The sequence below is a fragment of the Accipiter gentilis genome, chromosome 21 (genome assembly GCF_929443795.1).
Source record: "Accipiter gentilis chromosome 21, bAccGen1.1, whole genome shotgun sequence".
In the NCBI taxonomy this organism is placed as follows: Eukaryota; Metazoa; Chordata; class Aves; order Accipitriformes; family Accipitridae; genus Astur; species Astur gentilis.
In genome coordinates, this window is record NC_064900.1 from 16,157,632 (window position 1) to 16,172,678 (window position 15,047).

A 15,047-nucleotide genomic window follows, 5' to 3' on the forward strand; every position below is an offset into this window, starting at 1 on the left:
CCTCCTCCCAGCTTCTTTCCTCACCATCTTCCTCATGCCAACCAGCTTCAGGGCTGGTTTCTGGCTAGACCCAAGGCAGTGTTTTCATCCCCTTCCACGCTCATCCCTCTTTCACGGCTTGCTCAAATGGCAGCCCCTCATAGATCAGACATTGATGTGAAGCTGATCGTGACAGTTTCCAAGGGAAGTGTGTCTCCTTTCTACACGTTGCCCAACAAGCCATCGGCTACCTGCTCCTCACTGCGGGTCCCAGGCTTGCTGTCCCCTCGCTGCTGCCTAGGCTATGGGGGAGAAGAAGGATTCTCATCAGCCCCCCACCTCAAAAACTGCATCCATCCCACTAGGATGGTGGCGTGTGGATGCTGGAGTTGAACTCTTCAGGTGAACATTGAAGAGGACGAGAGCTCCAGCTGTGTAGACAGACCTCAGGGGCATTCCTGCATTTTAGTGTGCATTTTCCTTATCACTGCACATTGTCCCTATCCTGATGAAACATCCCATCGAGAGATATTTCTGCCCATGGTTTTTGTGCTTATGCTAGAAATGAGAAGTGGTAGGGTGAGAGCTGGAGGAGGGGAGAAGGGCATGAGGGCTGTACCGACACGTCCCACAACTGCTTGCTCACAGCTGAAAATCCTTTTACCTGCCAGGAGCTATCATTAGACAAGGCAACACTGGATTTTTTTTTGACCCTGAAAATGAACTTTAGGAGGATTTTCCTAGTCAAGTGCTTGCTGCTTTTATTTCCCAGTGTAAAATGTGAGTTTTTCTTACCCTTTTTTGCTTTTTCGGGCTAGCATTGTTAAAATTGCATTTTAAACCATTTACAACTTGGTGGGATGGTATTGATAAGAAAGTAGTTCTCTTTTCTCAATGAGGGAAGACCTTTAGGTTATTGCTGTTATTATTTGATTTAATTTTCCGCTGGGGAGAGGGCAGGACCTATAGAATAGTTTCCTATTCTAGTTACAATAATAAACTGTAAACAGATTTGGTTTTAAGTTAATGAGCCTTAATCTGACACATGTATAATGAGAAATGTCAGCATGCAGTTTTCTCTCTGCCCTCAAGGTAGCTTGTACTACATTAGAGATCCAGTTCACAGTGCATTACTGCATGTAATTTCCTTTTCTTATCAAAGATGAGGAAACCTTTTGAAAGTGCAAATTATATTCTTCCATAAATATTAACAGAAAGAGTGATGTATTTCAGTGTCTTCAGTGGAGTTGAAGAAGTCTAAGATGTGAAAACAGCAAGCAAATACATACATCTTTTATATTTTGCATATTATTGCTCTCATTATTTTTAAAAATATTAATCTAAAATCTTAATTAAGGTGTTAACTCATAGATTAGAGACGGTTATAAGAGATGGAGACAATACAATCATGCATACATTTTTTTTCTCTCTGTTCATCCCACTACAGATTGTATGTATGGCTGTTTAATGATTTTCTTTTCCTAAAAAAAAAATAAAATAGATAGATAAGGAATTATTTTTTTTTGTATGTGATCTATAAAATGTTTTCCCTAGCAGAAATGAAGATTATTCCCTTGAATGGAAAACTTGTTTCAAAGACTTCCTTACTTCTCTAAAGTTACTATGGGAGTTTTTCCATGTAACTCTTTCTTGTGACTGCAAGTGAGCTCTATGCTGCCAGTTCAGATCTTTCTGTCCCTTGGAGCATCTATCAGTTGGCATTAGGAGAAATGCTGTTTCATTAGCTGAGCAATTTTTACTATCATATGTATGGGATACTCGGCTTTTGATTAGCAATACTATAGAGATCAGATAAACATCCAGGGATGTGTCTAGGTGGTCTGTTCATAGAGATGGCATTGGATTATCCTTGAAAACTTTAGGTTGTTTTTTTTTATTTCCTTACTTCCAGAGAGAAAAAAATAAATGATGGTATCTGTTATGCAAAGAAATCTTATTAGTAGCTCTAAATACCTGTGCACGACTGAGCAGAAACAAGTATCGGAATTTAAATATTTGGGTATAATCTGTAGTGTCACCTGTGTGGAGGCTAGCTGCTTCCAAGACTGTTTGATTGATAGCTCGATTTCAGAATATTTCATTAGATACATCAAATACCTTGTAAGAAATGCAATAGTGAAATAACAGTCTCTCCTTAGACTGGGGGTGAATTGCCGGAAGCACTTCTGTATTAATTTTCTTGTTGCAGAGGCACACAATTTTAGTTATTTGATTATCTCTAATATTGTTTCATGAAATAGCAACTAGATTTCAGTTTCCCCTCTGTGATATAGTTTATCATTGCCCTAGACACCAGGAACGAAGGACTGTAATAAAAATATGCATAAACATAGTTTTTTCTCTCTGTGGGGAAAAAGTGCTTAAAATGTATAAAATTAGAGCAGAATCAGCTCTATCTGGTGATGTGAAGAGAAATCCCCTCCTGCTGATTGGCTTTATCCTGTAAATTGAAGAGGAGTGAACGTAAGAAAATGGCAAATGAAATAAGCTGTGGCTCTGAGTGCACATTTGGTTATCAGTGAGCTCATCCCACCTGACACTTGTGAGCACTTTTCTATCTCCTCCTGCAAATTTTCCACCCACTACAGGGGTGGAGATAGTACCTTACTTGAAGTGACCTCCTGACAAACTTTGCACTCTGAAGTCCTGGTTCGCTGGAGATGGGCCCCGCAAAGGCTCTGAAGCAGCCTGGAGGGGAGAGGGCAGGCCACCCAGGCACAGCCCAAGGAGGACATCATCGCCACTGGTAGTAACGTGATTGATGTTTAGCAGCCTTGGCTTTCCTGAATATCCCCTTCAGCAGCCACATGCTAAGTACTGCCCAGTCCTTTGGGAAGCACCTACTCTTACCTGTTCTGGAGAGGGGACCTGTCATCAAATGAGACCTACAAAGAGAAAAGATTTTTTTGGCCTTTGCTTATCTCCTAATGTCTCCAGTGCCCGATCGGTTCACAGGATGTGGTTAGCTCTTTGTTTCTCCCTGCCTTACTTGCCCCACCATGATCTTGTGCTAGGAAAAATCAAGTGGATATATTCCAAGGGGGCAGGGTGCCCGGGATGGGCAAGGAGGGGCCAATGCAAGGTGCCAGCACTGGGTCTGCCTCCAGTTCAGTGGCTTACACTCACTCACTGCTTAGCATGGGCCGCTATTATTATTATCGTTATTATTATTGCCATCACTATTATTGCTGAACTGATTGTACTGTCCAGGGCCACCGGTAGTAGCGTTCTTGCTGTCTGTAGTTATGTTGGCAATGATGGGTGCTCTAAGTACCAGCCTGTGCTGTGTGCAAAACATACTGAAGGGACCTTATTTTCAGGAAAGGTTAAATTCATGGGCAGCCATGAACCTCGGCATCCAAAATCACTCCAAACAAGTCAGCCAGAGTATGAAGCCAGCTTTTGAAAGCTGGACTCTTAGCTTCCTTACCTCTCAGAATTAAATTGGGTGTTGATACTTATTTAATGAATGATCAAGAGACACTTTGGAGCAGGGGAAGAAGACAGCATCAGTAATGCAGAGAGATTTAGGCAACTCGGCGGGGGTGGGGGGGTAGCAAGTGACAACCTTTTGGGTCACCACTGTGGCTGCCAAGTGTGGCAGCAGGGGATGCTGGACACACACTGATGGGCTGGTTGTGCTTCCCTTTACAGGGTCCAACGCCAACGGGATTTACAGGGCCGTGAATGAGTCAGCTTTTCTCAACATCACTGCTGCTGGGAGCCTATACGAAGTAAGATGGATGAAAGACAGCAAAAAGTTGCTTCAGATAAAAGATAAGAAAGTGAGGTACTATGTGAACAAGTACCAGTGCAGATGTAAGATATTCCTAAATGGGACTCTGCAAATAGAGCAGGTGATGAAAGAGGACAGTGGAAATTACACGGTGACTGTTTATCAGCAGGATGGAAAATTGAAGGCAGAAGAAGTAATGAATTTGGTCGTTCAGGGTGAGTTTTTGCTCTTCCCATACCATTCCCAGCATAGCTGGGAATACCTCCTGCTCTCTCCTACAACCTTTTCTACTCATTGCCCCCCTTTCTGTTTTGGGGGGACTTCTGTGAGATGAATGTCTTTCCTCTCGCCGCTGACAGCCGTCTGCCGCTCTCCTCCCTTCTCTTGCTCCTATTAATGCCCTCTGGTCCCCTGCTTCTTTCTGGCTCCCCTGTCTTGTCAGCCACCAGGTTTCTACACGTGCCCAGGCAAGCAGCTGTGGGCACGTCCATGTTGGCGGCAGGGTGAGCGCGGATGGCTGTACTGCAGCACCGCACGTGGTGCCGGGACCCCTCGGGCCCTGAGCCGGGACAGCACCGGGCGAGCAGGGCTGTGCTCCCAGCGGAACCCTGCTTCCAGAAACCTCTCGTGGGAGCGCAGCAACCCACGTGAGGTGCACCTGTGGCTGATCCACTGTGCACTTCTGCACTTCTGGTGCTATTTTATGGACACTGAGTTATGACTTTTGGTCTCTAGTTACTGCTCCAGCAAAGTGAGCACCTTGTGTTGCATCTGCCAACCTCCTGAGGAGAGCCCAGGTGGCACTAAATGCCTGTATTTAGGCAACGCGGTCCCACTCCATTTTTGCTCTAACATGAAAAATAGCCAGCAGTCATCTCCCCTGAGATACACCGCAGTAGGAGTTGAATTTGCAGGGGAAGAAGACTCCTGCATAGCGTAACACAACAAATATGAAGATTGTGCTGCTCAAAGCACACTTAAGCACACGCCTAGGGATTTCAGCTGCATGAATTCAAAGCATGAAGACGGCCTCCATTCCTGTGCTGTATCTTGTCCTGAGAGATCAGAATGGTAGCAGCCCAAAGTTTTGGGATGAATAGGGAAGATGGGGATGGCTATTCTGCTCTTTTACGGCTGCTGCCACAACCCCTAAGCTGCAGGGCAGCATGGTGGGTTTTTTTCCCAGCAAGGGTTTTTCCCCTGTACTCAGCACTGGTGAGGCCGCACCTCGAGTCCTGTGTTCAGTTTTGGGCCCCTCACTACAGGAAAGACATGGAGGTGCTGGAGCGTGTCTGGAGGAGGGCAACCAAGTTGGTGAGGGGCCTGGAGCACAAGTCTTATGAGGAGCAGCTGAGGGAACTGGGGCTGTTTAGTCTGGAGGAAAGGAGGCTGAGGGGAGACCTTATCGCTCTCTACAACTACCTGAAGGGGGTGGTAGTGAGGAGGGTGCTGGTCTCTTCTGTCAGGTGGCTGGAGATAGGATGAGGGAAAATGGCCTCAAGTTGCGGCAGGGGAGGTTTAGACTGGGTATTACGAAAAATTTCTTTCCTGAAAGGGTTGTCAGGCATTGGAACAGGCTGCCCGGGGAAGTGGTGTTGTCACTATCCTGGAGGTGGTCAAAAAACATGTAGACGAGGCGCTTCAGTAAATGGTTTAGTGGGCATGGTGTTGGGTTGACGGTTGGACTTGATGATCTTAAAGGTCTTTTCCAACCTAAACGATTCTACGATTCAGTGACGATTTTGCTCTGTCCTTCTTCAGCCAGCCTGCACCCCTCTGCCAACCTTTTGAGTCTGTGGGCACCACCTGGCACTACAGAAACAAAGCCTTGATAAAGCAGCAATTACAGCTGGAATAGTTTTAGCAGGGTTTCTGTGCAGTGGGAGACCCTGTGACTAACGGGCTGCTGAGCAGTGAGGGTGTCTCACTACTTCGGGAATTATTACTGCAAACTGTCTACAGATTCAGGAAGTCATGAGGGCCTGATGCTATTTACTCATGCTTTAAGCCACTGAGCTGTCATTGGGGCGTCCTGGGTTCAGTTTCAGGTTAAGGCTCCAGCCTAGCTATGTGTTGCATCATTTCATCTACTGTGCAGCAGAGAGGTTGCCTTACCTCTGATATGTGGTTTTGGAAGTAAAGTCCTTTAGTAACTGTCAGGTACTAGAGTCATTTGTCAGCCAGATTATACTTTGTTACTAGGGCTAGACAAACAGTTGTTCCAAAAAAATAATAGTTTAGATGATATCATCACACAACTCCATCACCGAAACCTGGACTCTAGTGTTTCATGCTGGGATGTTCCCCTGAATGATAGGTTACAGCTTGCAGAAGAGGAGTGGGCTTAATGAGGAAAGGGTGGTTGCAGATGTTACAGTGGGGACCTAGACTGCATTTGCTATGAGCAGCCCTTATTGGCTTTAAAATTTATGATCTTTATAACTTACACTGCCTATAATTAGAGGTGGCCCTGGCATGTTTTTGTTTACCTGGTCTAAAAGGTAGAAATTAAATTTTTTCCATTTGATGTCCCTGCCAGTTGCCCCTAGTTGAGCAAAGCCTAGCAGGCTTTTCTGGCTCTTTCAGTGCCACCAGTGATAGGGAATCTGGAACCGAAAGGTAGCTAGCTGTGTGCAGAACATAAAAAGAGGCAAATCAGTTCTCTCTGTCATAACCTCATTGAGAGCTAAGAGGTGTCTGGTTTGTGTTTTCTATTCTGTTTTGATGGGTTTTCATGCTGTGGCTGTCATGCTAGCTGAGTGCTGTTGGTAGTACATAAAGCATCGTAAGTACCTGTTTGCCCTGTCTTAGAGGAAATCTCTCCTGACGGCCACATGCAGAGCAGAGCCGACTTCATTTGCACTAGAACTTTGGGGCCAGAGTTGGAGGGGGCTGTGGCTCCGAGTCCCTCCCATCCGCTGCCTCCCCCTGAAAACACAACTTCCTCCCTTTGCCTGGCTGGCTGGCTGGCTGTAAGCCAGGCTGAGCCTGAAAGTAGTCCAGCCATGGTGATGCAGCTCTGCTTTGCTAGGCCAAATACGTAGGCTAATATACTGCGTTTTCTTTATTATTACCATGTTACTTCTGCAGTAGAGGTCTAATTTACTCTTTGTTCTTCTCTGGTCTCATTAGCTGGTGTTACTCCCTTACTGCTTATTGGGGGCTAATTCTTTGTTCTGCTTAATCATGGAGTTTTTAAAAAAGAGAAACCATCTCAGATGTGCCTGTCCCTTCTCGTCTTTTTCAGAGCCTGTCCCTCAGCCAATCCTCAGTGCTGAATGCATGAACAAAACCATATCTGTCAAGTGTGAAGTGAAGCAGAAGACTAAAGATGAAACATTTATACTAGAACTGACTCAAGATAAAAGCAAAAAAATCCAAAAGAATGCAACAAAGTTGGAACTGCACACACGCTATTCTGGGACGTTCAGATGTGTTGTTCAGAATCAAGTCAGCAAAAAAATGGCTGAAAAAGTAATTACGTGCTCAGGTAAAAAAATCCATTTTTTCCAGAATCTGCTAGGGCGGACCCACAAAGCCTGACACAGTTGCACATATCTGCAGGACTGGTCCAGGTACCAGGAGCATCATTGGTTCCTGGTACCCAGTATTGCAAGTCTACAACTGCCGCAGTTATTGGGAGCCAATGCTGCTGTGGCACCTGGGACGCAAGTCACGCTTTCTGCTTGGCATTCCCCAGTCTTGTCGCATCTCCACCCTCTGCACCCTGCTGCTGCCTGCCCCACTGCTACCCTTATAGCATTCCTGCTCTAACAGTAGGGAGGCCAAGCTGAGGGGAGTGGGATGTGAGATGGGCCATGTTCTTCCTCTTCTCCTGTGGCCAGCAGTGTTTTCCCCCATGCTCAGTGAGGCCTGGGGGTCTCTGGAAGAGGGGGAGAAGTTTTTCTGGAGTCAAGAGCCTTGTGGGTGGCAGGGCACACTGCAATGCTGCTTCCACTGGGGGTTTGGTCTCCTGGGGGATGCTGCATGCTGCCAGCGAGATTAGGTTGGCTGAAAGGTGAATGAACGAGAGAGATATTTTTGCTCATCCTGTCATTTTCTCCCTCCCCTCCATCACTGCTGACTCTTCTTCCAAAAGTTGTCAAGATATCCTGATAGACACAAGTGGTGTCAACTGTCGCTGTGGTAGACCAATGAAGTAAAGGAGAAAGTGGGGGGCTGGGCCTGAAAGTGCTTTAATTGCACACAGCAGTCTGCAAAAGGCAGAAAGCACTTTCCCCCTCATTTTTATCCTCCTTTATTCCTTTAAAACTAATTGTACTTCCCCAAAGTTGACTTCAGTCAATCAGTCACGCAGTCCAAAGCCAAAGAGTTGACTTCAGTAAGACAGTCAAAAACTACCCAAGCTACCAAGACGTAAATTAACAGCCACTATTTGGAAAATAGCGGCATGGGATCTTTCCTATGTATATGAAGCCATCGCATTGATTTCAAGGGATTTGCTCTTGATTTACATCCTTGTGGTGGGGAAATCAGTTGCACATTATTTTTCTCCTCTCCATGATCATACCTGTGAAGGTAGTGGTAGCCTGCTACCTGTGGATGTGGATGAGTGCTCTCACAAGGGGAAAAATAAGCTGCTTGGACTCTCCAGCTTGGCCTAGAAATCAGGAGGGAGGATATGGAGAATTTCGCTGAGCTTTGGGTCTGTGTGGCTCAGATGAGCATGGCTCAAAAGTACCATGGATTTTCTTGCTCACCTGAAGCATCTTCTTTCTAAACCACAAGCACAGCAAAAGAACTGAAGGAATTGCATTTTAAATGGGCAGAGTCATGCTGAAAATGATTAGATGGGCAAAAGAAGTCATTGCTCTCCCTGTAAAAGTTTTGAAATTTAAGGCAGAACCAAGGGACAGTTCATACTGGTGTGACACTAGATGTGGTGTTAAGTTCAAAGTTCAGATTTCCAGTGCAGTACTGGGGAAAAGTCCTTGAAGTTGCTGGGCTTGGGTTCATCCCACCTAACTGCCAGCACTTCACTTAAAGCACGTGCTTGCTCTGGATTCCTGCTAGAGCTAGTGGAGAGTGGGGAGCTCATGAGAGCTGGCTCAGTATTTCCAATTTCCAGCTCTTTATGCCATAGTGAATTTAAGGAAAAGTCCAAGGCTAGCCCACAGTGTTAGAAGGGAGGGAACAAGCCTTAAGGTACAGAGGCGTTACTGAAGCGATCCAAGGTCTGCTGTGGCTGGCTGAAGGGCAATGAGCCAAGGAGTGGGGTGGGCCCTGCTCTCCCACACGTCCCATGCCTCCTGAAGGATCCCCCTGATGCCTAAAATAGCTGAAAAAGGGTGGTTTTCTGCTGCATGAGTGCCTGACCTGATGGGCTGCACAGCCCCATTGGTGCTAGCATTGGGAAGGGGCTGGGGCATGGGATGGGGCATGGACTTTAGAGCCAGGTGTAAAAACATGCTGCTGGATTAAGTCCATTTAAGGCCAGGCAAACTAGCTCAAACACTTTGTCTTAATGAGGAAATGCTGGCTGAAGATAGCCATCCTGGGAAATGACCCGGGCAAGCATGGGCCTGCCTGCATTGCTGGTATAGGCAGGCATTGCCCATCAGCTCGATACTTTGATTTTCCTTCTTCTCACCCTTGAGAAGTGCTCTTCTTTCACAGGCTGAACTGGGTGGGAGAGTTTGTTTTTTCTCAGATCATTAAGTGAGAAGTGAAATGTTTGCCACACTGGTCTTTAAGCTACAAATCTAGCATTTCTCAGACACCAAAAACCCACTAAAACCATGCAGCACTGCCCTTCCTGCTCAAAACCGAAAAATGCCTCAGAACTTTTTGTGTGGTGGCAAGACTCTACCAGCTCCATAGTAGATAAAAAAAATCCCTCAGCTTGCAGTCAAACCTCCTTCCAACCTGCTGCCCTCCATGAGCATCTGGTCCTGCATTCCAGGCCTAGCAGCCTGAATTTTGAACGTTAGCAGGCAAGGCATGCTTCAGACGGGCTTCAGCTCAGCTAACTTTTTATATAAACGTAACTGTGTGTGAATCTGCCTGGGCTCACCTTATAGTTAGCTGGGAGAAACAGATACAGAAAGGGCAAAATGTGCCTTGGTGTAACACTGGCAGCTAAAATGGGTGAGAAGAACCACAACACTGAAGGTACTCACCTTTTTTTTTTTTCCACTGGGGTAGCCCAGGCTGATGGTGGCCTTTATACTGTAGACATCTTGGCTTTGGTGTCATCACTCTTTGCCCTCCATAGGCATGGCCAGTGAATGTTAATGGTGGCACCACCAGTGTCATCTCCTTTGGAGCTTTGTCCCCAAGGAGCCAAGGAACGTGCACTTCTGCTGGGTTCAGCTCCATGGCACCTGTGCTCGAGCATGAACACCGAATGCCAGGAGGACAGCCCAAGCAGGAAGTGACGAAGGAAAGCTAGTGTCCAGCAAAGCTTATCTGGCCAAAATAAGGAATGCTCATATAAAGTTTTGCTCACTGGACAAACTGAACTCTCATTCTGAGGCTCTGGGATGTTTGGTTATGTTCTTTTCCTTTTCACTATTTTTTTTCTTTAATTGGCGTACAGCCAAAAATTGAACAGGAAGTACCAAAATTGTATGAAGCAAGCTAATTTCAGTGTTTTCAGCTCGGTAGGAAGTACCTAAAAAAGTTTATTTTTGTTCAATGCTGGGCACTGCCTGGATGCTCGTCCTTAAAAGGGTCTATTGCTAGCAGGAACAGGGCATTTGTGGTAATTTAAATAAGGTGAGCTGGCACACATGAGTGCTCTGGTTTCAATTTTCTGCAGAACTTGAATCCATCAGGGATCAATCAAAATTCTCCACAATGAGGACCAGCAACTTTCTGGGCTCTCTCACTGGGGCTGTGTTTACAGTCAATGGAATAAAATATGGAATTCTAGGTAGGCGAGTGGGAGTTATTTCTTTTCCTCTAACATCCTCTTTCATTCCCTTAACTAGGTCATCTGGATGTTTATCTCATCTTAAGCATAGCAGGAGGTGCAATCTTCTTTGTCATCTTCATGATTTTGCTTATTTATTGTATCAGGAAAAAGAAAGCAGAAAGGCTTGAAGATGATGGTAAGTGTTTAAGGAGCTTTATGTTGCTATTGATTACATCAGCCCTGTGGGCAGGAGCATGCTCTCTGCCTTGGCATGTGTAATAACCTGTTTTTTGAATATGGTGAATCCCGGCACGTCAGCTGGCATTGCCAGCCTAAGCTTCTGATATATGCTTTGAACAAAAGACTTCTTGTTCTTGAGCCCATTTGTTTATTCACGGGGAAAGAATTGCTCCTCTAAAGTTCTGCCAAGGCCACCAGTCATGAGCATCTGTGGGGCTAAAGTACACAATTAGATATCACATCAGCAGATTTTTTTTCATTAAATTTATATGCTGTAAGATTAGGATCCTTGAAATCATTAGTCACATTTGGAAATGTAGGTAGCAAGAAAGGGCAAGAAGGGCTCAGCTTTCCTGTGAGTTTCCTCAGACACCTCACCACAGAACTTGTCCTCTCTACAAAACAATGTCCTTGGAGGCCTATCAACACCAGCGGTCCAACTTGAGGCACTTTAAAGAGTGGAGGTTTTCAGAGTGGGAAGAGATTTAATCTGTTGTCCAAAATTCATGCCTCTTTAAGACCATAGGAAATACTCTGCCAGTTTTCTCTGAGAGTGGGCTCTCAGTCTTGACAGAGAGGTTGCCTTGAATTACAACCTGGACATTGCTGCTATTTTGCGTGGACGGAGTATACCGAACTGCCACTCAGGAAGAGTTATCTGGCCCATATGGAAGGAGAGGCTAAAGCAGGAGGGAGGTCGCCCTGGCAGGGCTTGTTTAAAGGCTTGTTTCTGAGTCTTGCCCCCACACACTGCATCAGGCTTCCTGTGTTGTCTCAATTAACAGCTAGTCTCTGTCTGAGTCAGTTCTCGAGTTACAATACTGGAGTAAAAGCTCCTTTGTACACCACAACGATCTTTGTTAAGATAAAGAGGGCAATGCCTGAAAGAAACCTCAGCTGATACCTCAAAGGTGCTAGTGGTCAGGCTAACAACAAGGGTGAGCATAACCAGCCCCATGGCTGAGGGGAGTGCAGCCTCACCGCACCTGAGCGTGGGTAACTCACCATGGCCCTCCTGCTTCCCCTCAAGTTATGACCATGAAGAATAGGCAAGTGCTTTCCCCGTTTGCTGGGAGAGCTCACCACGGTGCAACCACGGGATGTCATCTCAGAAGGCCTGCCATATCTTGTGACGATATCCAGCCATCTCAGTGTCACTTTATATTATGGCTGTTCTTGTTACATTATCCCCTCAACTGTGCAGTGAGAGCATATTGTCAATTCTTGGTTCTGGATTCAGCAAGAATTAAGAAAAAGAGAAGTCTGGGAAAATAAGAACTAATATAAGAGGGTGACTTGCCTCTTTGAAATAGTTTGGTGTGTGCTTAAGGCCATTTCAGTGTCCCAAGAGGCAAATCCCTCAATCCCTAAACTAAGCTGACTGACATTTCAGAATGACAAGTCAGTGATCAAGTCAGCTGTTATGAATTTACTTCTTTTACATGTGGAGAAATTAATACTGGCAAAATGGACCTCAGGCTTCCAGGCGCCTGGAAATCCCAGCACGGATAGTGGCAAGGCAGAATGCTTTGATATTGCTTCCTGGGGTTACATCTCACTTTCCCTTCAGTGGCCCATTTCCAAAAGAGGACAGAGCAGCCTAGGGTGGGGGTGTCCATCGGTGACCTCTGGGGCCTCCCCGGAAAAGTCGGTTCCTCCAACCCAGAGAGGACAGAGCTGCCCCAAACACCCCCAGGTACTTTGACCTCGGGCAGGCAGCCAAAACTTTTGGGTTTGTCTGGGATGCACAGGTGGTGGTGATTTTTGTTGTTCACTGGAGTAGCGGGAACACCTGAGAGTGACAGTGATCTTCAAGGTAAGACCAATATTTGGCTTTTTCTTGCTTGGGCCAAGCACTTTTCCCTGGCTGTTTGAATTCTGCTTACTACGTGCCTGATTGTGGGATCCTTCTGTCGTTGCAGACGAGGAGCGAATGATGCAGGCTCGCCAGGTGGACAGTGAAATGGTGGTGCGGGAGCTCCCTCAGCCGCCGTGCAATCCCACCCCAAGGCAGCTGCGCGTGCAGCAGCGGCCACTGCCACAGCCCCAGGTGCAGCAGCAAGCGCTGCCCCCGCGGCCCAGGCCCCGCACTCAGCAGCGGACTCCAAACCACCCGAGAGAAAGACCTTGAACGTCTGCCCTGGGAGGGACGGTGGTCCCTCTGCTCCACAATTCACTGGAAAGAGAAACTTTCCGATAGTCAGGAACCCCTCCCGCCCAGCCTTGCGTAATGCTCAGCTATGAAATGGCAGCTTTCGTTGCAGAAAATTAGAGAGAGCATCAAATGGAGATGAAGAGACCCAGTGGAGGAGACTCAAGGTGATGGGCATTCATTCCTGTGGCCATTTTTCTTCAAGTGCCTCCATGCCAGGGTATGGAGCGTTGAGCCTTGAAAGTTGTGTCTTTCTGTGGTTCACTTGTTTTTACCACACCTTGTTGTCTTCATGGTTTTTGCATGGATTATATCAAGAAGAAGCTAAAGCTCTAGTGAGACAATATGGGCCTAAGGATCTTACAGGGTTTTGTCACGTATCTTTCCTTTCTCCTGCCACACATTAGAACAGCCGTCTGGCTTCAGCATCAAATGCATGACCTCCTGGATCAAAAAATAGTTGTATGTAATTAAATGCTTGTCTGAAGTTGAAAGAATTGGTGTCATCTAATGCAGAGAAGAAAATACTGAAAGGAGATGCGAGAGCCTTGAAGCATTTGTGTGGAAAAAACACAAGTGGGAAAGGAGTAAACTTTTCACTTTCTCTACTGTGTTTAGAACAAAATCCCACAGGTTTAAATTGCAGCAAGGGAGATTTAGGTCAGGATTTTATTTTATTTTATTTTATTTTATTTTTTTCAAACGAAGCACTGACACAGATTTCTGGGAGAAGATGGCCAGCATTGGGGGTTTCAAAGGGCAGATAAGGCAACTATCTCTGAGGCATCCTCATTCTGCTGAGGGCCAGGGGAACGTGCTACATGGCCTTTCTGAGGACTGTTTCAGCTCAGTTTTCTGTGACTCCTTGCTGACAAATAAAATGAAACTTTATTCTCAGCATAGGTCTGTTTGGCTATCCAGACGATATTTTGTCGTAGAAGAGGTCTGGTATCCATTGGCTCATGAAACAGGTGTTGCAAACTGCCAAGCAGGCTGATTACTAGTGGCATTGTCTGAATTGTCATGGCTTTCCATCGTAGGGCCTCCCGCTGATGGCGAAGGACTGTGTCCCTTGGTTTGCTGGTAAGCACCTCATGTATAACCAGGTGATGATAGAGAACTGCTGAGAGATCTTCCTCCCAAAGGGAGAGGTTGGACTGCAATAACTGCGCCTGCATCACCCTCCATGTGCTGGACAAACACTGCTGGCTCCTCTGGTCCTTGGAAATGTTCATAACTGCCTCTATGGGACAGCTGAGGAGCTGAAAGAGGACAGGCCTTTTTAGAGCAATGTCTGAATGGGTACGCTGGCCCATCTGGTGTAAGAGGCAATGCAGGTGGAGGAGGAGAGAGCTGTGAGAGCCACAGAGCACGAGATGTCCAGCTAGCATGTTGTTGCATTAGGCAGAAGAATGTGTAGTACCCCTTTCAGGCTTGACTATCCTATACGTGCCAGGGGAGATAAGCCAGCCATCCTTTGTTTCTCCTCAGAAATGTGACTATTTTTATCTTGTGGTACAGGGGCAGGGAAGTAACTTGCCAGGGAGAAGGAGGTCTCTGCCTCCTCCAAAGCTCAGTCACTGCTTGAACTCTGACAGCAGACACAGCCCTGGGAGTGTCACTTGCTCTCACCTTACCTTTCTGCAGCTTGTTTTAGGGCTTTCGCTATTTAAACTTGCATTTGGTAAATATTTCATGGTTTATTTTGTAACATATGCTATATCGCTATATAGTGAATGAATAAAGATAGAGTGGGTGGAGAGGACCTTAGTTCACACCTGTGCTGGTACTTCAGTATCTGGATCTCACTTCGGTACAAAGGAGGCAAGAAAAACATCTTGGTCCCTCAGCCATGGAAACATGGATGCAGAAGGTTTCACACTGATCCCTGGGAGGTACCGGCCGCCACCTGAGCTGGTGGGCTCAGGTCGGCGTGGGTGAGCACGGCCGTTGTGCCTGCCTGCCTGCTGTGGCAGCGTGCCCTGCCGGTCCTGCATGGCCGGAGCTTTATCGGTGCCCTCTCCAGAGCAAGCAGCCGAGCT

The 15,047-nt window shown here is 46.4% G+C and overlaps 1 protein-coding gene across 1 annotated transcript; it reads left to right on the forward strand.

Moving 5' to 3' along the window:
• Positions 1 to 619: 619 nt before the first annotated feature.
• Positions 620 to 14,754, forward strand: CD2 (CD2 molecule). Its single transcript, XM_049824567.1, has 5 exons — positions 620 to 759; positions 3,655 to 3,951; positions 6,984 to 7,226; positions 10,690 to 10,809; positions 12,776 to 14,754. Exons 1-5 carry the CDS (start codon positions 699 to 701, stop codon positions 12,982 to 12,984), a joined length of 930 nt encoding a protein of 309 aa, XP_049680524.1. The 5' UTR covers positions 620 to 698; the 3' UTR covers positions 12,985 to 14,754.
• Positions 14,755 to 15,047: the final 293 nt, after the last annotated feature.

Bases quoted from the DNA above. Each gene is read 5' to 3' on its own strand.
- CD2 (XM_049824567.1), top strand. From the start codon at position 699: ATGAACTTTAGGAGGATTTTCCTAGTCAAGTGCTTGCTGCTTTTATTT. The intron at 760-3,654 runs GTGAGTTTTTCT...TTCCCTTTACAG, and splicing joins TTTATTTCCCAGTGTAAAAT to GGTCCAACGCCAACGGGATT. The intron at 10,810-12,775 runs GTAAGTGTTTAA...CTGTCGTTGCAG, and splicing joins AGAAAGGCTTGAAGATGATG to ACGAGGAGCGAATGATGCAG.